Genomic DNA, 22,911 nt, shown 5'->3' with positions numbered 1-22,911 from the left:
ACCTCCCTGCCGCCTGGTGGGGGATCTCACCAGTCTGTGCTCCCCTCTGCATCATCCTGGTGCAGAGCCAACTAGCACAAGCCTCTCCGCCCACATTGTCTCCTGCTGGTGGCAAAGTGCCTAACAGCACTTTTGCAACACCCAGCACTGTGATGGAGTCAATAGGATTGGGCCCTTAGCATCTGTGTAGAAATTTTGGAGTGCGCAAAGTGCCTGAACTCTCTTGAAGTCGCTCTTAATACAGCCTTATTAGTTGAAGTATTATTATACCCAAATTGCAGCTGGGGAAGACTGAGGCCAGTTAGCGAGCTCATGGCAGAAGCAAGACTGGAAGGAGGAAAATTCTGATGTGCAGCTCAGTTTCTAGTCCCTACACTACACCATGCCTCTCATGTCTAAAGTAGAACCTCAGCATTTTTTGTCTCACTAAACCTGATTTGGCCTGCTATTGTCATATGGAGAATGAGTGTGGGTATTCATGTCCGCCCCCACACTGAGGCAGTAACCCACTGCCCTCCAGTCATAAAGGAGGCAGTTTATCCAAACCTAAATGCACAAATTGAATATTTAGTCATCCAAACTGCACAATTAGAAGGCAATGGGATGGCACCTCTGTTGCAGGGGAAGGGGAATATGTGTTTTTAACTGTCATAAGCTACTTCAGCTCAGTCAGGTCTGTGTTAAGGCACAGCCTCATACATTACCTTCCTCTTGTCTTTGTGGCAAACACTTAGCGGAGGGGAGGAATAATATATTTAAAAGCATGTTTGTAAACTCATGTGCCCAAATGTACTTTGTACATGCCTCTCCTTAATCCCTCATAGGTGTTACTGTCAGGACATACGCTGGGCCCATGTGATCACAACCTGACTGTACAAAGCAGCCTATGAGAAACTGACTTGCGTTCCTTCTATAGTTGGCTTTCAATTGAATATCCCTGACCAATCTGATAAACAAAAGCTCTTTTCTCACCACCACAGAATTGAACTTTGTCTTCATTTCTACCTCTCCATTCCTCTGTGCAGTGAAGAATACTGATGGGACTGGAGTGCACTGCATGCCTTTAATTTGTAGGCTACATGTAGGAGTAAAAATAAAATAAGGCATATTTATATTGGCAACCTTCAGTCTCGAAAGACTATGGTATCGCGCTCTGAAAGGTGGTTCTGGCACAGCGTCTAGTGTGGCTGAAAAGGCCAATCCGAGAGTGACAATCCCTTCCACACTGGGAGCAAGTGCAGTCTGTCCCTGGTCTGTCTCCCTGGCTATGGGCCTTCCTTCTTTGCCTCTTAGCCTCAGACTGTTGGCAAAGTGTCTCTTCAAACTGGGAAAGGCCATGCTGCACAGCCTGCCTCCAAGCGGGCCGCTCAGAGGCCAGGGTTTCCCACCTGTTGAGGTCCACTCCTAAGGCCTTCAGATCCCTCTTGCAGATGTCCTTGTATCGCAGCTGTGGTCTACCCGTAGGGCGCTTTCCTTGCACGAGTTCTCCATAGAGGAGATCCTTTGGGATCCGGCCATCATCCATTCTCACGACATGACCAAGCCAACGCAGGCGTCTCTATGATCATGAGCGAAAGTAAGGCCTACATTTCCAGAATGTTGAAACCTTCAGTTGGCAATGATAATTGACCCAATACATAATACACAGTTAGCAAACAAAGCATTCTGGGTTACTAAAAATTGCTGCCTATGCTTTTCCTACTTCACTGAGGTGCCATCACTTTTAAGTAGAGAATGTTTGCAGAAACACAAGGAGGTTCCCAGATAAAAGGCCCTCTTAGGATTTTATATTACCACCTTCCACTTTGACTGGATCCCTGCTTTAGCAGAGAGATCAAGGAACATATAGGCTCTTCTAGTGCAAACTGGGTTCCTCAGGCTTCTCCTACTTCTATATCTATCTTGACTGGCCATTGCCACATTCTTCTGTGACATAAACCTCCCCACTTATCATATTGAGAGTAGATTTTGCCAATCTGGTTATTAATCCTTTTCAAACACTGTGTTCCACTGCTATTTCAGGAGCAGGAATCATGTACGTAACATCCAACTGAGTTGGTGTGAAACATCCAAACAGGGCTTAAATATTTATATTAAATAGTTATATAATATATAGAAGGGCTTAAACATTTATCCCAGAACTGATTTTGTACAAGCTACACAGAGCAGTGAGTACCACTGTGACTGTAGATAGTATTTCCCTCAACCCAGTAGAATCACAGCTAGGGCACACAGGAGGGCATTCTGGATCGATGAGTGAGACTTTCATATGGAATTGAATACCAGCACTTAACGCCAGTAGCCAGCAATGGTCGCTGCTGCCCTCTGCAGGTGAACTATCTATGGAAATCTTGTGTAATTTCAGGAAGTCACTTGTATGAACAAGTGCTGGGAACCACTCCAATAACTTATCCTAATTTACTTTCTTTCTGGACCCCTTAAGAGATACCAGTTAAGAAGTATATCTCCAAACAGCTTCCACTACTTTCCACATACTGCCAATAATACTAACTTGTAAGGGTGACAACTGGTTAAATTCCATGTTTTCATTCTAAAGTTTCTACTCATCTGCAAAGGGCATTAGAGGCAATAAACACAACACTAAAAACATTTAAATAGCATTTGTTACAAAGTTCTACAGTCATTGGAAACAGAATGTAATACATTAAACAGCAATAGAATGTGTCCATTCACAAACAAAAAACCCTTTTACTAAAGTTTAGAAAAACACCTGTGACTTTAGCAGAATCATGAGGCAGAAATCCACGTATTACCCACTTAGAGATGGCTGTGAAAAGCACAAGCACCCTTTTGGGAAAAACAAAAGGAGCTGTCCTAACTCTGAAACCAGTTTAACTGATGCACTGAAATTTCACCATTTACACTATTATTTCACTATATTATATGAAACTAATGCGTGAACCCTACACCTAGAGGTTTTTTGTTTGTTCTTTAACACAAACTCCCATTCTGAAGATTATTTTCCAGAAATTAAAATAGATTACTTTTCCAGTTAGAAATAGTGCTGTGGTTGCATTTTATGACACTATATCACCTAAAAGTACACTTTTAAAGTGTTTAAAATAAAAATGAGAACTTGGAATAAAAACACAAACCACTGACAAATTTGAAAGACAGACAAATTCTGTCTTTCAAATTACAAAATCTGTGAAAAAATAAAACCATTTTTGAACACCCCTACCTAATAACACAAAGTCTGAACCAGAGCCCTGTGTCAGTTGCAATGAGATCTTCAAAATGAATGGAAGGTCTTCTTAGCAGGAAAGAGTTGAGGCTGAGAGGCTCTGAGGAAGTATGCTACTTAAAAAAAAAAGGCAACAGTTTCCTTTGAATAACTAATTTACTCCAATCAGACAATAAACCTTAATCCAGGAGTGTTATGCAATTTGGATGGCGTCTAGTGACATCTAGTGGCAGAATGATGGCCATTGCATTCGAAAGTCAGCCATAAGATGGATCGAAAGAAGATAAAAATGACTGAATAGCCTGAGGTACAAATAAAATCTTCATGGCACAACGGCTCATACATGAGATAATAACTTATTGTTCGACAAAAAACTCTGATTTCTGCATTTTTCTGGCATATCACCACTAAAAGGTTGGTGCAAGAACAGGGCTGTGTTCTTGCACCAACCTTGTTTGGGATTTTCTTCGCTGTCCTGCTGAAGCATGCCTTTGGAACTGCAACAGAAGGCATCTATCTCCGGACCAGATCAGACGGAAAGCTCTTCAACTCTCCAGACTGAGAGCAAAGTCCAAAGTCCAGCTGAAATGTCTGCGTGACTTCCTCTTTGCCAATGATGCAGCTGTCACTACCCACTCTGCCAAAGATCTCCAGCAGCTCATGGATCGTTTTAGTAAGGCCTGCCAAGATTTTGAACTGACGATAAGCCTGAAGAAAACACAGGTCATGGTTCAGGATGTGGACTCACCTCCCTGCATTACAATCTCTGCACATGAACTGGAGGTTGTCCATGACTTTGTGTACCTTGGCTCAACGATCTCCGACACTCCTTCTCTCGATACCGAGCTAAACAAACGCATTGGTAAAGCAGCTACCACGTTTTCCAGACTCACAAAGAGTCTGGTCCAACAAGAAGCTGACGGAACATACCAAGATCCAGGTCTACAGAGCTTGCGTCCTGAGTACACTTCTGTACTGCAGCGAGTCATGGACTCTCCGCTCACAACAGGAGAGGAAACTGAACGCTTTCCACATGCGCTGCCTCCGACGCATTCTCGGCATCACCTGGCAGGACAAAGTTCCTAACAACACAGTCCTGGAACGTGCTGGAATCCCTAGCATGTATGCACTGCTGAAACAGAGACGCCTGCGTTGGCTCGGTCATGTCGTGAGAATGGATGATGGGCGGATCCCAAAGGATCTCCTCTATGGTGAACTTGTGCAAGGAAAGCGCCCTACAGGTAGACCACAACTGCGATACAAGGACATCCGCAAGAGGGGTCTGAAGGCCTTAGGAATGGACCTCAACAAGTGGGAAACCCTGGCCTCTGAGCGGCCCGCTTGGAGGCAGGCTGTGCAGCATGGCCTTTCCCAGTTTGAAGAGACACTTTGCCAACAGTCTGAGGCAAAGAAGGAAGGCCCATAGCCAGGGAGACAGACCAGGGACAGACTGCACTTGCTCCCGGTGTGGAAGGGATTGCCACTCCCGGATTGGCCTTTTCAGCCACACTAGATGCTGTGCCAGAACCACCTTTCAGAGCGCGATACCATAGTCTTTCGAGACTGAAGGTTACCAATACAATACAATACCACTAAAAGGAATCATATGGATGACCAAATGGCATATCCTCCAGAGACAGCTGAAGTTATGCTGGTTTAGTACTGCTGAAGCCCCCTGCACACTGGGAAACCATTGGGAATCCCATTTAGATAGTATGGATAGTAGCAGTCTGTTCCTCAATAGGAAACTGGCCAGGGAGCCCTATAAATGAAACCTTCAGTTCCTTGGATGTGACTGAGTTTAGAAAATGAATGTTGGCAGAATAGACAACAATTAATACATTTTTCTTTTCTATTTTGGTTCATTAGACTGCAGCTAATTTGTATAACTACACAAATTAAACAATTAGAAGCAGTTATTCTTGAAGTACCTAGAACTCATCAGTAGTTAACTAAAGTCTAAATTTGATTTGTTAAAATAATGTCTGCTCATAAACTGTACCTGCTACTCCAGTAGAAGCTAGTTTCAGTGCATGTTGTCACAGCATAGCACTCACTCAGGTTTCATGTTTAAAACTAGTATTTTAAACTCAATTTGCAGTTACAAGGATACAGATGGACAAGGACAAGTAGAAAATTTGCCACAGGATCAGTAGTAAAATTTTTATCAACTGTCACAGTGCCACCATGCATTTAATGGCTGTCATAAGTCATACTGTATTCAAACTGCCTGAAGAGTATAATTCAAACAGTGGTTTCAATTTTTCACAACTTTATAGCTTTTAAAAAAAGTGCCAGTGTGCTACTTCTACCAAATGGGCTTGAATGTAAATACTCTTCCAATTAGCAGTATCTCTCTATGGTCTTCTGAAAGTAATGCATTCAAAAAGCTGCAAAAATCAAGGATGAGAAGAGTCTACTGACAAGGACTTCTAGTTCTCACTTTCAACATAGAAAATATTACAGTATTTATAATAATTGTATTGAAAGAACACAAGTTATAAAAATTATACAAACATTTTCATGTTAAGAATCTTTAATAAGGCTAGCTACAAAAAGCTGGGCTGGAGTTCCTTTCATTTCTTCTTCCCCTTTGAAGGCTTTGCAAACAAAACAGGATCAATCTGATCTCTAGAGAGACCCCTCACTGAAAAGAGTCGTGCTGCTCTTTCCTGTAACGTGCCCCCACATTTCAGTCCCAGGGCCATCAGTTCAAGTTTCAGCTTCTCTAGCCCTACAGCTTCCAGTTCAGCAACAGAGTTGAACTCCAGCAGAGCTATTGCTGCAGATTCCTAAAAGAAGAGAGAAACACACCGCATTTAAAACATGACCCACCTATACCCAAAGAGATGGAACAGTGGATTTTCCCCCCCAGTATAAAACTGAACACTTTCAGTGTAATATAATGCGCTGGATGCTTGGGTTTAAATGATACAAGCATCATCTATAGAACTCCTAAACCCTATATTTTAAAAATGAAAAGCTTCAATTAACATAAGAGCCCGCTGGATCAGGCCATAGGCCCATCTAGTCCAGCTTCCTGTATCTCACAGTGGCCCACCAAATGCCAAGGGAGCACACAAGACAACAAAAAACCTGCATCCTGATGCCGTTCCTTGCATCTGGCATTCTGACGTAGCCCATTTCTAAAATCAGGAGGTTGCACATACACATCATGGCTTGTAACATGTGATGGTTTTTAACTCAGAAATTTAGGTCACCTGAGCTTCATACAGGACCAACCTGGTTGCAACAGTGCCTTCAGCCAGAAACGCTATGACAAAGTCTTGCACACTGGCAAAGGATTGACTTCTCCATGAGGCAGGATACCTCAGTGTGTATCACATTTCGACCAATATAGCAACCATCCTGGTTTTGATTGATGCATTCATGCAACCTTATGCTAAACGTTCTATGAGGCTTTAATTAAAACTTTAATTAAAGTTTCTAACTCCTAGAAACATAAGACCACAACACATTTTTGGGATTGCCTTCCTCAGAGACTGCATTCTTGTAAGTGGAAATGTTCTAAAGGGCCCTGTACACAGAGCCGTGTTTCTTCTGGGGCTCCCTGAGACACCTTCAAGGGCTCCACAAGCAGACCACAAGTTGCTGCCACCTGCTTGGCACTGCACCAATCTGTGCTTGCACCGGTTGGGCTCCCTAAGAATCCATTTAGGAGTAAAAGGGCTCTGGGGACCTAAAGTTTGAGAATTGCCGATATAGAATATAACTCGATTTGTTTTTTGCTATTGAAGAACATATCATGCAAGTCCTATTAGCTACTATTCCCACTTTATAATTCCAGCAACAATTTGAGTTGACAAAGTGTCTAGGTACTTGACCAAAAGACCCCACTCTTTTGACAAAGACACCCAGATGATTCAAAGAGCAGGAACGGCCTTTCCTCTAGTGAGAAATAATTTATAACACTTACTGTGCTCTGCAATTGGCCGATGGTTTGCTGAGTGCTTGAGACATTTGCTTGGTCTCCTTCCTTCAAGGTCTTGGCTGCTTCAAGTTTCTCATTAGCTGCAATTTCATTGGTAGGTGGATACTCTACTAGATGTTTTCCAGAATCCTCCACATGTTCTTCTGATTTTTCAGCTGTATCAGAGGTTGAACCACAGCTTGCAGAATCTTCTGAACTGGCAGACCACTGTACTGCGCTTTCAGCCATTTTGAAATGGTCAGTAGTTGATCCTGTACCACTTCCAGATGTACTAGGAGATTCAGCAACTTCACTGTCACTGCTGTCTTCTGCACTATCAGGATCCTCCAATCCTTCCACTCCCAACCTGACAAAATCAGCAAAAATAATGGGGTTTTTTGGTAATATGTATGCAATTTTGTAAAGGGTTTGGACAAGACACAGAAGTTGAGTGGTTGTTTTGGAAGTTGAATTCCCCAAAGAAAAAGAATATGCTTGCCCTATAACCATCAGAGAAATTCTCCCCCCCCTCACCCCGCCTAGCTGATGGACTCTAAGACATTCAATCCAAGTGGCAGGGTCCCCGACTTACCTGGGGGAAATCTGGAGGGAGCAGGCTTGCAGGGCAAGAGGGAAGCTCAAGGCAAGGAGGAGACAGGCTCCAAGGCCAGCAGCAGGTGGAGTACCAGCCTGGAGAGCTAGGAGAGGGAGGAGTGGGGAGGAACACCAGGCCCCAGCCTTTTGGCTCTCACAAGCAATGAGGAGAGGGGCTGGGAGAGGTCAGTCAGCCTTTTAACCCTCCCATGGAGGGGGCGGGCCTGTAGGGGCTGGTCATGAGCATAAAGCCCAGCTGGGCCAAGGATGAGGTCAGTCTGGGGCAGGCAGCTAGAGGGAGCAGAACCCAGCCTGCCTATGAACCAAGGACTGGCTAGGAGCCAAGAAGCCCAAGCAGCTGGGCAAGAAGGACCTCGTTGATGCAACCCCCTTCCCCCCACACTCTCTGCTGAGGCCCCAGTGGTTGGGCTGTTGCTCTGGGAGACAGAACCTCCAGGGCCCCGCCGCTGCCTCTTGCAAATACGAGGGTCCCCCTCAAGCCAGGACCCCACACCAAGTTGAAATAAATCATCTATAAGCACCACTCAAACTACACTGCAGTATCTCTAACTACTACAGTTCACCAGATGGAACACAAACAGAAGACAGGTTCCCTTCTGATTTTCTTATGTTCTGCACCAAGTGTAGAATTCAACATGCTCTTGTGGAAGACTGCTAAGGAGTAGCACATCCCCCTAGGCCTCTGACCTGATCACAAGAAATAATGTCATGAATGAATGTACATGAAATTTTTCTCCTGCTCTCTGCCTCCACCTATATCTCCTTCCGTTGTCTCCTTTGTGTCTATTTCTAGGTTGTGAGTTCCTTAGGGAATGACCTGTTGTCATCTGTTGAGAAGCACCATACACATGGATAGAAGAATAAAGTTATTAGCTTAGGTCCAATGGAACACTTACATGAACAAAGGCAAATAGGAAAGCCCTGTTCTATGAGTAGAAGTGCTTTTGGTTCTTATGTCCAAGCCATTGTATTTAAGCACACATGCCATCTCCCAGTAATTCTAACAGTTTTCTGAAGTGTCTCATCATTTGTCCTTGTCACCTTCCAAGAGGCCAAAAACTCTAACTAAACCAATGTTAGCTTACCAAAGACACCTTTTCTTCTCCGATGTTCCTCCCCTTTCAGATGCATTTGGCCGCTTCCTACTTTCACTGCTTTCTGGCGATACCATTGTGCTGGAAGAAGCTTGCATGCCTGAACAGAAGTTAACACATTCAGCTTTTCCCACTTTATTTAGTCTATTACTTCAAAAGAAATTTAGAAATTCATCATAGAAAGCTCATGTGTAAGAGAATTTCACAGAAAAGACTGCATTTCAATTTTCCATCTCTGCTTCTTAATAAAATCAAGTTTTATTTAGCACACTATCAAACTGAACACCAAGAAATATGGTTTTTTAACTAATCATTTTCCAAAATAAAGGTTAGCAAACACTTTCTTGTTTGGACATGCACACTGCTGAATCGAATTTCAGCAAAAGTCATGATACTGCTGAACTAAACTATGTGTCAACGATATGCCATTCAAAATCTCCTAGAATTGTGACAGAAATTGGTCATGGATCTCTGAGTTTGAGATCCTACAGGCAGCCTTAAGAACCCAAAGATTAATGTCAGCACAACCTCTACCGAAGCAGGCAAGTCAACAGCAGGCAAAGGGGTCTGTGACAAAATCTGCATAGTCAAAATCACTCTGACGGCAGATCAGCCACTGACAGAGGTCAGACAGGGGTTGCAAATACAGAGAGGGGAGTTCAGTAATGCCCCAGGTCTACCTTACTGATGGGTCCTTAGTAAGATGTAACTGAATAACCCAACCACAAACTCAACAAGGTCATGTTTTCAGTACTACCTTTGAGGACAGAGTCCTCTAGCCTCTCTGCCATCTCATGACACTGCTGCTGGTAGTCTGGATTAGTGAAAAAGTGTTTTGGTTCAGCAAGTTTGCGCTTCAGCCTTTCCAAACGTCTTTGTTCCTTGTCTGCTTCACGCTCTGCTTGCTGCTTCACCCATTCAGCCATTCTGCGAAGGGAAAGAAACCATACTGCTTTAAGTCACCCATTTTATCCATCTACCACTGAGTGGAAAAGTGAAAAACTTCATCCACATGCCTGCATAATCTTGTGAAAGTTTACCAGAAGAGAAAGTAAAAACAAAGTAAATCCAGCAGCAACATGCAAGTTTTCTCTATGGTGGCACCCAGATTATAGAACTCCTTCCTGTAGGAGGTGAAATGAGTGCTCTTGCTAATTCAGTTTCATTACCAGTTCAGAACCTTATAATCTCAGCTGACCTCCCCTCTTGATTGTGGTGCTTGGTTTGATGTTTCTATCTGCTGCTTAAGACTGACTTTTGTGGTATTATTGATTGACCATTTCATGGTTGCATTTTCAGTTCTTTTATTGTTTTTAACTTTGCACTGTTAACCGTCTTGAGCACATCCCTAATAGATGGGTAAAGCATGGAATATAAATGCTTAAGTAATTGGGCATAGCTCAGCACAGATCACCATCAAGGGAGGCAAGAAGGGGACACACGCACATAAAATCACAACATATGATCATTAGATATTAGAAGTTCTCTAAAGAAACATATGATCACCACAGCAGAGGTAAAGAGATGTCTTGCTCATTAAAATCACTTCATCATATCATTGTCAGTTTCATTCAAAACAATGCTTTTTGTGTTTCCACTTATGACTTGCTGCCTGTACATAAAGTTTCAAAGGGCTGGGTGCTTTAACAATGTAACCAAATATCCCCAGTCTGCCAGAATGCAATTGCACTATATAAGCAGAATACTGCTGAACATTTTACATATCTGACTTCAGACAGCTACACAGAAGGCAGAGGAACACAAAGTCATTTCAGTCCTTTCAAATGGTACTCAATTTCTGGGTTTAAAGAGACTCTGTGAGACACAGGGTACTAGCATTTTGCACCAGATCCTGTGTTCTCATCTGCACTTTTTGTTACACTTGAGAAACTATCTTCTAAAGCCATGCAGTAGTAGTAACACTGCTCCCTATGGTTGGTTTACATTAGAGAGAGAGAGAGAGACAGAGAGAGAGAAATGTCTCACGCTTTTTCATGGTTAACATCACGAAGTCTCCTTCCACTAAGATCTCTGCAAGCTTCTCGGTTGGTTGTCTTTTCAATCTGAGCACCAAGTGCTCGGAGCATAGATCCAAAACCTAGGAAGTAATTAACAAACTTCAGCAATAGAAGTGCAAAAATAGAAGAACTCTAGAACATGGTTCTCAAACTCTTGTGTAGAGTTTTCCATCCACTAAGTCTTTGCGGGGGCAGGATGAAGCAGCAAAATGATTCCCAGAATTGCATCACTGCAGGGGAAGGAGGGGCTTTTTTGTTACCTACTTACTTCCAGGGTCCTGGGTACAGGGAGTCTCATGGAGCCTTCTGCAGGACTCTCCGTGGCTTATAGAATGAGAAAAAATTATCACAAACCACTTCCCATTTGTGATCACTAAACTGGAAGTGGGCTGCGATCATTTTTTAAACATTCTACAAGCCACAGGGAGCCCTGCAGAACGCTCTGCAGGGCTCCACACACCCCGGCAACAAGTAACGTAAAAAACAGCCTCCCTTCTCCTGCAGCAGCATGATCCTGGGGATCGCATTGCTGCTTTCTCCCTGCCCCCACCTCTTAAAGGGAAAGGGCAGGGGTTCTCGGGCTGATGGGTCACAACCGACCAGTTTGAGAATCACTACTCTAGAAAGTTTAAAAGGGAAAAAAAAACCTCACAATACAAAAGGGGGAAAAACCACAGTCTGGTGCTTGCCTATCTACCAGGGAGAATTTATTTAAAATTAATCCCAATACTGTTCTTGGTATGTTTATCCTCCATCAACCAACTGCTGAAGAGATTTTAGATATATTATTCAAGTTACACTTCTGAGTTTTAAGTTAGAACTTCACTTAAGAGCAGTGCTTAACACAATCCCAATTCTTCTGGAACTGTGTAATAACTGAAAAGTGGTCAATGGGCAATAGCAACAACTAAACTGTAATACTGCTTAAACAAGAATTTTAATTTTCTGCATTTTAATTTTAATAATTTTAATTTTCTGCATTTTAATTTTAATTTAATTAAAATAATTTTAATATAACTGTGTAATAACTGAAAAGTGGTCAATGGACAACAGCAACAACTAAACTGTAATACTGCTTAAACAAGAATTTTAATTTTCTGCATTTGCTGAGTTTTTCTTACTACCACACCCAGTAATTTGAGACAAACATTTATTAATGTTCAGGTCAATTTTCATAATCTTGGCTCAATTATTCACAAATAAGTTTTAGGAGTTTGACCCTTGAGAGTAGGCAGCTGATTTTAGCAGCTCCTGTACCAAGTGTCATCTGAAGTTGACAACACAGAATATGGCATGGTAGCCTAGTAGCACAATGGGGAGACCACAAAGATGTCTGTATTTTGTGAAGTAGTTTAAATTGTGACTTGCCATTTTCAGGGTTTTGTCCCTCTGTATGAGAAATGCATACCTTCAAAAGAGGCTTATAATAAGTCTTAGATACAGCTACTAGAGTTGACCAATGATTTTCAGTATCAAATGTTACTAATATTCATGCAAGAGACTTCAAAGCACTCTATCAAACCCATGAAACTGTACCAGGGCAAAGGATTAAGAGGCTAAGGGAGATTCCTGGATAAATTTGTGTGAATGAATATACTGTATAAGATCTGAATACATTAATGAAATTATATAATTCATTGTACTTTATAAGCCAAAAAAGAGCAGAGAACTACAGCTAAACCATATGCTACTGGTTCAAACTTAGCACCGCAGGCACTAGTAAAGATTTAATGTGAAAAGTGAGTTTTAAGATCTATATATGCAGAACTGAAAGGAAAAAAACATTTCCAGTTTCTGGTAACACCTCAGCATTGAGGTGAATATGGGCAACCTGACATCTGGAATGTTACTTGCTCTGTCAAAAAACTAGTGAAAAAGCTTTCTGATGAAGAGTTATGTATGACTAATGCACAATATGATATGATGCTGATATGTAATCAGTAGCCACATTAAACTTGTTCAAGTGAGCCATTAAAAAGGATCAAAACCTAGCAGAATCTTAGTGACATCAGTGAATCAAGCAACTTATTTGATCAACAGCAGGCTACAAAAAGATGACAATGATGCAAACTACAAGTTTAGAAGGAAGTACCATGTGACCAGGCACAGAATCCCTTGGAGAGGATCTAAAAACTTCTTTTTATCTGAGTATTAACATGTAACTGTCCTTATGATTATAAGCAGGGCTGTGGAGTTGGAAGTTACTTTGGATGGAGGTGGAGGTTTTGTTTATGGACTTCATAGCCCTGCTAGGTTAGTAGTTGGCCTACCGCTACTGACCAGATAACTCAAGAGAGCAGAATTGCCAAGTTGGCATACTAAACTTCCAAATCCACAGCCCTTAGGAGTTCCAGCAGTTGGAGTCAGAAGTAATTTTGAGTAGAGTTGGAGATTTTTGTACCAACTCCACAGCCCTGACTAGAAGTATATCTACATCCATAATGACAGGCCAGCCTCAGACTTGTACAGAATGTAAATGCAGACAGCAAAAACATTTACTGAAAGATTTCAAGACCATGAACATGTATGCTGCTTTTAACAGCAATAAATAGTCCAGTGACCTTTTCCAATAATTTAGTTTCTGTCATCCTGAGTACTGGGTTAGTTGTGTCAGGAATGAAATTTCTTTTATTATAAAATCCCACTGTTACTATAAAAGCATTCTGGTGCTTTGGTTACTACTTAGTAGGAAGCTAAGCTTTAGGTTTTATAGTTACAAGTTACTTGTAAATGATATATTACATTCTTGATATCATTGCACTTGTTTCAGAGACCTATTCCAGTGTCATGCATTATTTAGCATAAAGCAGAAGGAGTGAACCAACCTCCCTTTCCACCACATAGTCTTGGCTCCAGACTGTAGAATGCTCCATCCTGCAGCAGGTCATCAGGATTTGCATGTCGACCATTACACTTTACATAAAAGTGATCTTCAGGAAAGCCCTAGAAAAAGTTGTGTGTTTTTTTTTAAAAACAAAGCACACTCGAGAGATAAATATTTTAATCTATAGCAAATGGAAGCCAGATTAGTTTCTTATTATATTTAAGACAGCAGCAGGCAGTTCTCTCAGGATGAAGAGGAAGATAGGTGAAGGATTTTGTTATTCCTCTAGGTAGGACAGCACTTGTGCAGAACCTTTATGCAGAGATGTGCAAAGCCCAAATAAATTAAATAAGAAAGAATAAATAAGATAAGAATACCACTCCAAATGAATTCAGATTACACTTCTTGGGGACCAAATGTAGTTGAAAAAAACAAATTTTCAAAATGACACGACTATGAAACCTCCTTCCCAAGAGGTTCATCAAACACAGGCTGTATACCAAAAGATATACAGAGGGTGGAGTGAGACCAGTCCTGGGCTTGATGCACCAGCTTACTGTCAGTGTGCACTATCGCAAATGTACCATAAGGTACATTTGCAAGGCTTACTGCCGGGAGAGCACCCACGCTAGCTCAGTGCTGGGCGGGCATCCAGCCTCCACTACTCGGTGGTCGCATGGACCGTTAAGCCATAGTAAGTGGGGTGAGGAGGAGGCGTGCCAGGGGAGGGACCGGGAGCAGAGCTCCACCAAATCCTGCACATTCATATGGGGCTTGGTGCCCAACACAAACACTCTTACTTCACCACTAACCTTTAGGTCGGTGGTGAATCGAGTAGCCCCACTGCGGTGCTACTTCCCTTACCCGGGAGAAGGGGGCGAATGTCCCCTTCTCCCGAGGTGCCGCCCACGGTTGCTATTGGAATGCAGGATGTGGCGGCAGCTGTTTTCTGTGCCACTGCAGCCGCGTGCCACAGGAGCTCAGGACTGGACTGCTTGTCTCCAACTCCTCCCTGTCCCATGAGAAACCAGCCCTCAGACCCTTCTCCCATAAACACTTGACCCAATGCTGGTGCTGCCCATAAAAAAGAGGCCTTGCTCCAAGACACAGAAGTGTATGGGCACAGTGGAGAAGGCACAGGTCCACGCAGCCCAACAAAACATACTGGGACTGAGCATGAGCAAACACGTCATGTCTGAAGGCAATATAGAACTACAAGATTGACTGCAAACAAGACTAGTGCAAGAAAAGAAGAACTTCCTATTTTCCTCCCTAGACCACCTCCTTTTCAAAAACGAGGGCAGCAGGAAAAAAAAATGGATAGTGTGAATGTCCCTTTTTCAGATAAGCATGGAATACAATATGTTTTTTTACAGAACTGAAAAATATGATGGCAATTATATGCATTAGGGACCTCTGCAACTCTTCCACACCTCAGTGTGGCCTGTTATATGCTTTTTGGAAGAACTGTAAAACATTCCCCTTCAATCTGGCATTTGTAACCAGATTAAGCAATCGTGGGGCAGTTTTAAATTACTATAGTACAGTACCTACCTTTCAGTGAGTACAAATGCATATGTGTATGTGTCGGTATTATTTTTTCCTTTAATTGCTGCTACCTTCCCAAACCTTTGAGAAGGGCAAGACAGAAAATCCAACTACTAAAAAAGGCCAGTTATGCAACACTAAGGCTTAATTCTCTGGATCAGAAAACACAGACTCACTACCACTTTAACAATCTCTATCCAACTTGCTTTACCGAAAAGCATAGATGTCAAGAAGTTGTAGAAGGATAAGAATTTTTCCCTCTCCCAACACTTGCTTGTGGGCAAGGCAGGGATTCTAACTACATGCATGGAATGAGGCGAAAAACTAGATCAGCAAACAAAGCTCAAGGAAGCAATTTTGTGTAAGTAATCTGAGAAAGCACATTTTACCATTTCTGCAGACAACAGAAACATTTATTGAAATATTTCAAGAATACAAACATGTATGTTGCTTTTAACAGCAAAAATGCACTTCCTGTCACTACAAACAGGAGCACATAAAGCCAGCTACAGACTTAAGTCAATAGTTCCTGAACTATTGTTAGAACTTTTGTTATTATGTAGTGGGCTATTACTGTATTTTAATGTGGTACTGAGTTTTAATACCAGCAACTTTGGGTTTACTCCAGAAAGAGAAGCAGATGACAAATATTTAGAGGAAACTTAGGCCACAATCCTATCCATACTTACCTGGGAGTATACCCCATCGCCCCTAATGGAACTTACTTCTGCATAGACATGCACAGGGTTAGGGCTCTAAGGCTGCAATTAGAAGTAAGCCCCACTGACTGCAATGAGACTTACTTCTGAGAAGCCACACACAGGACTGGGCTGTAAGGCTGCAATGCTGTCCACACTTACCTGGGATAAGCCCCACTGACTCTAATGGAACTGACTTCTGAGTAGACAGGACTGGGCTGTCAGATTGCAATGCTGTCCACACTTACCTGGGAGTAAGCCCCATTGACCCTAACGGAACTTACTTTTGAGTAGATGCGCACAGGATTGGGCTGTAAGGCTGCAATGCTGTCCACACTTACCTGGGAGTAAGCCCCATTGACTCTAATGGAACTGACTTCTGAGTAGACACGCACAGGACTGGGCTCCAAGGGCAACCCAGAGCTGCCAACCACCTGCCTTGCTCGGGGTACAAGGAACCAGAAACAGCCTCCTTCCCTCTCCTTCCGCGTCTGCGTACCTGCGCGTGGCAGCGGGTGCGGAGCAGGGCCGAGACCGAGCCGTCGTCAGCCGGCAGAGACACCCAGCGCGGCCGGGAACTCAGAGGATCTCTCACAAGGCAGGCCATCTCTCGCTTGCCGCCCTCCGCGGGGCTCCGTTGGCGCGCCCTGCTGACGTCCAGGAAGCAGCAAGCCTGGCGCCGCAGGGAACGACGCGCCGCCCTCCCCCCGCGTGACTGGCGAGGGTGTGTCTGCGCCGCGCGGAGGGCGGGTCCCCCGAGACGCCTGAAGGCGGTCGATAAAGAGGGCGGCGGCCGCCTCAGTGGAGGCGGCGGGGTGCTGCTGCTGAGGCCTTGCGTGGCGGAGCCGCGGCTTGTTCCTTCCTCCCAGCCCGCCTGCCCTTTGCAGCTGCAGCGTGCCAGGCTCCGGCTCTCCTCGCCCTGCCCCGCAGCGCGCCCGAGACCCCCGTGCTCTGCAGCAGGACACACACACACGACATGGATGTGCAGTGGGTGGGGAGACAGGTGAGGCAGAGCCTCCCCATCGCTGTCGCTTGAAAAGCGCCGCCGCCGCGTGAGGCACCCAAGCACCCACATTGTGTGGGTTTTGCCTCGCCTGCCTCCCCACCCACTGCACATCCCTGCTCATTTCCAAGCCAGCATAGCATAGTTCAAATCTAAATAGTCACACAAAACCTTTTAGAGATGGAAAATCCTGCGCATGAGGCAACCACCTTGCAAGGCCCTCCCTAATGAGTGTTTATGCCGAGGTGTGGCTGGATGCCTTACGCATTCCTCACTCCCTAGCCAAAAGCTAGCATCAGAACAATCAAGATGGCGGTGCTGATTCATTGGGAGACATGGCCACTCCACACATGCCATCTCCAGCCAGTGTCAAGCAGTGATGTGGCATTATATCTGTTTTTTTTAGGTAGAACAGCACATCCTGCTCTTCTAAAAGGGACCCAGAATGACTCGCAAAGCCAAGAATTTAAAAAATTCAACAAAATATAAACAAACAGCAACAAATAAAATTGCCCAACTCAAACTGGTAATCATGACGCAAGGAACAAGGCAATAAAACAGTATAGTCAGGACAGTTTGGCAATCTATGGGTGCAATCCTAACCCCTTATGTCAGTGCTTTCCAGCACTGGCATAGCAGTGCCAATGGAACGTGTGCTGCATCCTGTAGTTGGGTGGCACTCGCAGAGGCCTCCTCAAAGTAAGGGAATGTTTGTTCCCTTACCTCAGAGCTGCACTCCTCTTAAGTCAGTGCTAAAGAGCACTGACATAAGGGGTTAGGATTGTGCCCAAAGTTGCTTCCCTGAGTAACTATATTTCTTCTCTCTGTCTAAAATCAGCTTAGGAAAATGATGGACCTCTCTAGGGAGGGCACATTCCACAGAGCTTGCGCCACAATACAAAAGGGTCTGGCTCCTTCTAGCTACTTGCTGCACCCAAGGAAACAGAGGAACATGGAGCAAGGCCTTAGGCATGGAGCAAAGTATTAGAGGTGGCCTTTAGTCCTATGCCATTTAGATAAAAGAAGCAAATTATATTGGATCCAGAACCAAACAGGTAACCAGTGAAGATCAACAATAGGCTGGGTTGATCAGATAATCTCATATCAGATAATCTGACAGTTGCATTTTGTACCAATTGTAGTTTCCAAACAGTTTTAAAGGTATCCTCACATAGAGTGCATTGCAATAGTGCAATCTGGAGGTTTCTAAAGCATGATTGCCTTTGGCCAGGTTTGCTTTCTCCAGAAAGGAACATAGCTGGTGTACCAGCTGAAGTTAGTAAAAAGCACCCATGGTCACCACTGCGTATCTAAAAGCAGCACTGGATCAAGAAGCAGCCCCACACTATGAACGTGAGTGCAGGGAGAATACAACCTCATCCAAAGCAAGTTGTATTTCCACCTTGGATTGCCAGGACCCCTAAAGAACAGTATGTTGATCTTATCTGGATTAAATTTCAGTTTGTTCACCCTATCCAATCCCTTACAGTCTGCAAGGTCAGGATTTTCACTACCAGCCTGAAATCTGCTGAAAGGTAAATGAAGAGCTGAGTATTGTATTATCAGCATATGGATATCTCACTTCTGGCTAACTTCACCCAGCAATTTCATGTCAATATTCCAAAGTTATTATACAAAATACTCCAGTTCAAGCACTAAAGAACAGCATCTGGAACTGATTCGTGAGCCTAGCACTAATCAACTTGCCCCAACATCAACAGTGCCCATATAAATGAGAATCACAGATGTTCCATATGAAATAGATGCTGTTCTGTTAGCACAGCTACTTGAAGGGACTCTGCAATGATGTGCTAGGTCAGGGGTACCCAAACCCTGGCCCTGGGGCCACTTGTGGCCCTTGAGGACTCCCAATGTGGCCCTCAGGGAGACCCCAGTCTCTAATGAGCCTCTGGCCCTCTGGAGACTTGCTGGAGCCCACACTGGCCTGACGGCCAACTGTTCGACCACTCACGTGAGCTGTGGAATGAGGGCTCCCTCCACTGCTTGCTGTTTCACGTCTGTGATGCAGCAGCAAAGGAAAGGCCAGTCTTGCTTTGTTCAAGGCCTTTTATAGGCCTTGAGCTATTGCAAGACCTTCATTCACTCATATAAGTTCCACCTCTAGTATATTAATTTATGTAAATTTATTCAAATTTTAAATGTAAATTAATTCTTTTTTCCCCGGCCCCCTGACACAGTGTCAGAGAAATGATGTGGCCCTCCATCCAAAAACTTTGGACACCCCTGTGCTAGGTGAAGTGATATTGCCGCTGCCTAGCAGCATGATATGAAATATGATTCTGATTATAATTACAGTACATATCCTAGTAAGAAGGGTGGTAAAGTAGTTATAGTCTGAGTCTGAATTACCTTGGAGGCAGTTATTTAATTCTTTAAAAAAAAGGTGTCAGGCTCACATGTACTCAGAGGTACACCCTATGAATCAGACACTCTGGCTCCTGATTGCAGATGTATGCCAACTAGCCATGCACTTTATGCATGCTCACGGGTATTCCTCTACTAGTCCCATATTTTCTTTTGGGATTTTGCAAGAGATTATGGGACTAATCCTGGCTCAAATTATGCCTGGTTTGGAGGTCTGCATCTAGTTCTGGTAATTGCCAAAGCCATCTGGTGTAAATATAGAAATCCAGTGTTTATTTCAATGAGGCTTTGGGCTGTAAAATCAGTTGACATGTATTTTATTGCCCTCCTTCCTCACCCAAGCCTCAAGTGGGTGACAATTAAAATATAAATGATTGAAAGGCAAATCTAGTTAAGATAACTAAAAACAAAATATAAGCACATAAAACACTTCAACCAATAAATGTTTAAGCTCAGAATGCAACAAACAGCATTACTAGGTTATGACTTTCATAGACAATGTTTACCTTAGAGAAATAGGGCTATAGCTCAGAGGTGGAGGACATGCTTTTCATGCAGAAGGTCCCAGGTTCAGTCCTAGTCATCTCCAGTTAGGCTAGAAAGGTTTCCTGCCTGCAGCCTTGGAGAGATGCTGCTACTCATTATAGACCAATGGTTTCCAAGCTTTTTAGCACTGGGACCCACTTTTTTAAAATTATACTTTATCAGGGTCCACCTAGTTTTATGAGACAAAAAAAAAGTTTCACTTTACAAGCCAGTCAAGACTATGATTTTATCCTTTTTACTATGGTAAGAGGGACCATCTTCTGGAACATTTATTGAGCTCCACGTTCATCAGACTGGAACCATTCTGGTGGCCTTGTGTTCCCTTTCACCTGGCCTTTGATAAGACCCAAGGCACAGCCACCTACTCATGAGTAAACATGCATGTGTTGCTCAGTTTGACTTTCTAAAGGGCTCAACACATTTTCCTTGTCTGCTTAGAGGGGAGGGGATTTCCTTCTCAAGAGTTTGTTGGGGCCTGCATTAATCAAATTGAGACCATTCTGGTGGTGTTGCTTCCCCCTCAACCGCCCTTCGAAGTGGACTGAGGCATGTTCGCCTTCCCAGTAGTAAACATGCATGTGTTGCTCCGTTTCGCTTTCCATAGAACTCAATGCATTTTCCTTGTCAGTTATGAGACTGTCAGTTCTACAGCCCATCAAAAATCTGGTTGTGACCCACTGGTGGATCAGGACCCACCTTTTGAAAACCACTGTTAGACAGTACGAAGCTAGATGGACCAATCATCTGATTCAGTGTAAGGCAGCTTCCTATGTTTAATATCATATTCAGGATATCTTATCATTTAAAAAATGTTTATTTTCCTTTGTTAGCTTTTATGTTAGTATTGGTTAAAAATACAGTAATTATTTTATATAGTATGGGATAGTACTGGTTAGAGATACAATATTCTTATTGAATCAGAAACTGTATTTCAGAAATATATTGCAAAAATTCTTAGAAAAAGTGTATGACTGCTATCCCAGCCTTCTATGAGCTTAACATAACTCTCCGAAGCCACTCCATATAGTAAGATGTTGCAATTCCTTCAACAGGTTTTATAGGAGGAATAACAATGAAATGCTTTGTTAGGTTGGCAACTGGGATCACAGAAGTACTCAAATAGATAATTAGCAGGATCTAAATAGCTGTTTAGTTTTGCATAAAGTGGGGGTTTTTGCTAGCCCAATGGAATTTTTACCTTTTAAAAAATTGTTTATCCCCATGTCACAACACAGACCACTTTGAAACTCCCTTGCCATGATGCATGGTGGGGCCTCTCTATGAAAGAGGCATGCCTAAAGCCACATTGGGGGTCACAGAACTAGCTTCAATATTCTTTGAATTCTGGCCAGAGATAGCACACTCGAGGGAATGATGGAAAAAACAGATAGCTCAGATAAGATATGACTATTTACTAAAAATAAGACATATTTTTATCTTATAAAACTACAAGTACTATGAGTTTAATCCTAAGCATATGTCATGAAATCCTCTGTCTCTGCTGGAGAGAAGGTGGAGTACCTCAAGACATGAGGGATGCAAACATCATCATGCTGTACAAGAACAAAGGCGACAGGGGTGACTGCAACAACTACCGAGGCATCTCTCTCCTTAGCGTTGTAGGAAAGTTGTTTGCCCGAGTTGCACTAAAGAAGCTCCAGGTACTTGCAGAGAGCGTTTATCCAGAATCACAGTGCGGATTCCGACTCAACAGGTCCACCACTGATATGGTATTCTCCCTTAGACAACTGCAGGAGAAATGCAGGGAACAACAACAGCCACTCTTTATAGCCTTCATAGATCTCAGGAAGGCTTTCAACCTGGTCAGCAGGGACGGCCTCTTCAAGATTCTCTCCAAGATTGGATGTCCACCCAGGCTCCTCAGCATCATCAGATCTTTCCACAAGGACATGAAGGGTACTGTTGTCTTCGATGGCTCAACATCAAACCCCTTTGACATCCGAAGCGGCGTGAAGCAGGGCTGTGTACTTGCGCCAACCTTGTTTGGGATTTTCTTTGCTGTCCTGCTGAAGCATGCCTTTGGAACTGCAACAGAAGGCATCTATCTCCGGACCAGATCAGACGGAAAGCTCTTCAACCTCTCCAGACTGAGAGCAAAGTCCAAAGTCCAGCTGAAATGTCTGCGTGACTTCCTCTTTGCCGACGATGCAGCTGTCACTACCCACTCTGCCAAAGATCTCCAGCAGCTCATGGATCGTTTTAGCAAGGCCTGCCAAGATTTGGACTCACCTCCCTGCATTACAATCTCTGCGCTTGAACTGGAGGTTGTCCATGACTATGTGTACCTTGGCTCAACGATCTCTGACACTCTTTCTCTCGATAGCGAGCTAAACAAACGCATCGGTAAAGCAGCTACCACGTTTTCCAGACTCACAAAGAGAGTCTGGTCCAACAAGAAGCTGACGGAACATACCAAGATCCAGGTCTACAGAGCTTGCGTCCTGAGTACACTTCTGTACTGCAGCGAGTCATGGACTCTTCACTCACAACAGGAGAGGAAACTGAACGCTTTCCACATGCGCTGCCTCCGACGCATTCTCAGCAACACCTGGCAGGACAAAGTTCCAAACAACTTTGTCCTGGAATGTGCTGGAATCCCTAGCATGTATGCACTGCTGAAACTGAGACGCCTGCGTTGGCTCGGTCATGTCGTGAGAATGGATGATGGCCTGATCCCAAAGGATCTCCTCTATGGAGAACTCGTGCAAGGAAAGCGCCCTACAGGTAGACCACAACTGCGATACAAGGACATCTGCAAGAGGGATCTGAAGGCCTTAGGAGTGGACCTCAACAGGTGGGAAACCCTGGCCTCTGAGCGGCCCGCTTGGAGGCAGGCTGTGCAGCATGGCCTTTCCCAGTTTGAAGAGACACTTTGCCAACAGTCTGAGGCAAAGAGGCAAAGAAGGAAGGCCCATAGCCAGGGAGACAGACCAGGGGCAGACTGCACTTGCTCCCAGTGTGGAAGGGATTGTCACTCCCGTATTGGCCTTTTCATCCACACTAGACGCTGTTCCAGAACCACC

At 43.7% G+C, this 22,911-nt stretch overlaps 1 protein-coding gene across 1 annotated transcript; it reads right to left on the bottom strand.

Annotated features, from left to right (window-relative positions):
• Positions 1-5,354: 5,354 nt before the first annotated feature.
• SDE2 (SDE2 telomere maintenance homolog) lies at positions 5,355-16,608 on the bottom strand. The gene is made up of 7 exons (XM_066611661.1): positions 16,433-16,608; positions 13,689-13,806; positions 10,832-10,943; positions 9,603-9,772; positions 8,837-8,945; positions 7,143-7,503; positions 5,355-5,997 (listed from the first exon to the last, which is right to left on the bottom strand). The coding sequence occupies exons 1-7, from the start codon at positions 16,538-16,540 to the stop codon at positions 5,782-5,784; spliced, it is 1,194 nt and encodes a 397-aa protein (XP_066467758.1). The 5' UTR covers positions 16,541-16,608; the 3' UTR covers positions 5,355-5,781.
• Positions 16,609-22,911: the final 6,303 nt, after the last annotated feature.

This window comes from Tiliqua scincoides, chromosome 1 (assembly GCF_035046505.1).
Source record: "Tiliqua scincoides isolate rTilSci1 chromosome 1, rTilSci1.hap2, whole genome shotgun sequence".
Classification (NCBI taxonomy): Eukaryota; Metazoa; Chordata; class Lepidosauria; order Squamata; family Scincidae; genus Tiliqua; species Tiliqua scincoides.
This window is presented reverse-complemented; position numbering and strand designations above follow the sequence as displayed.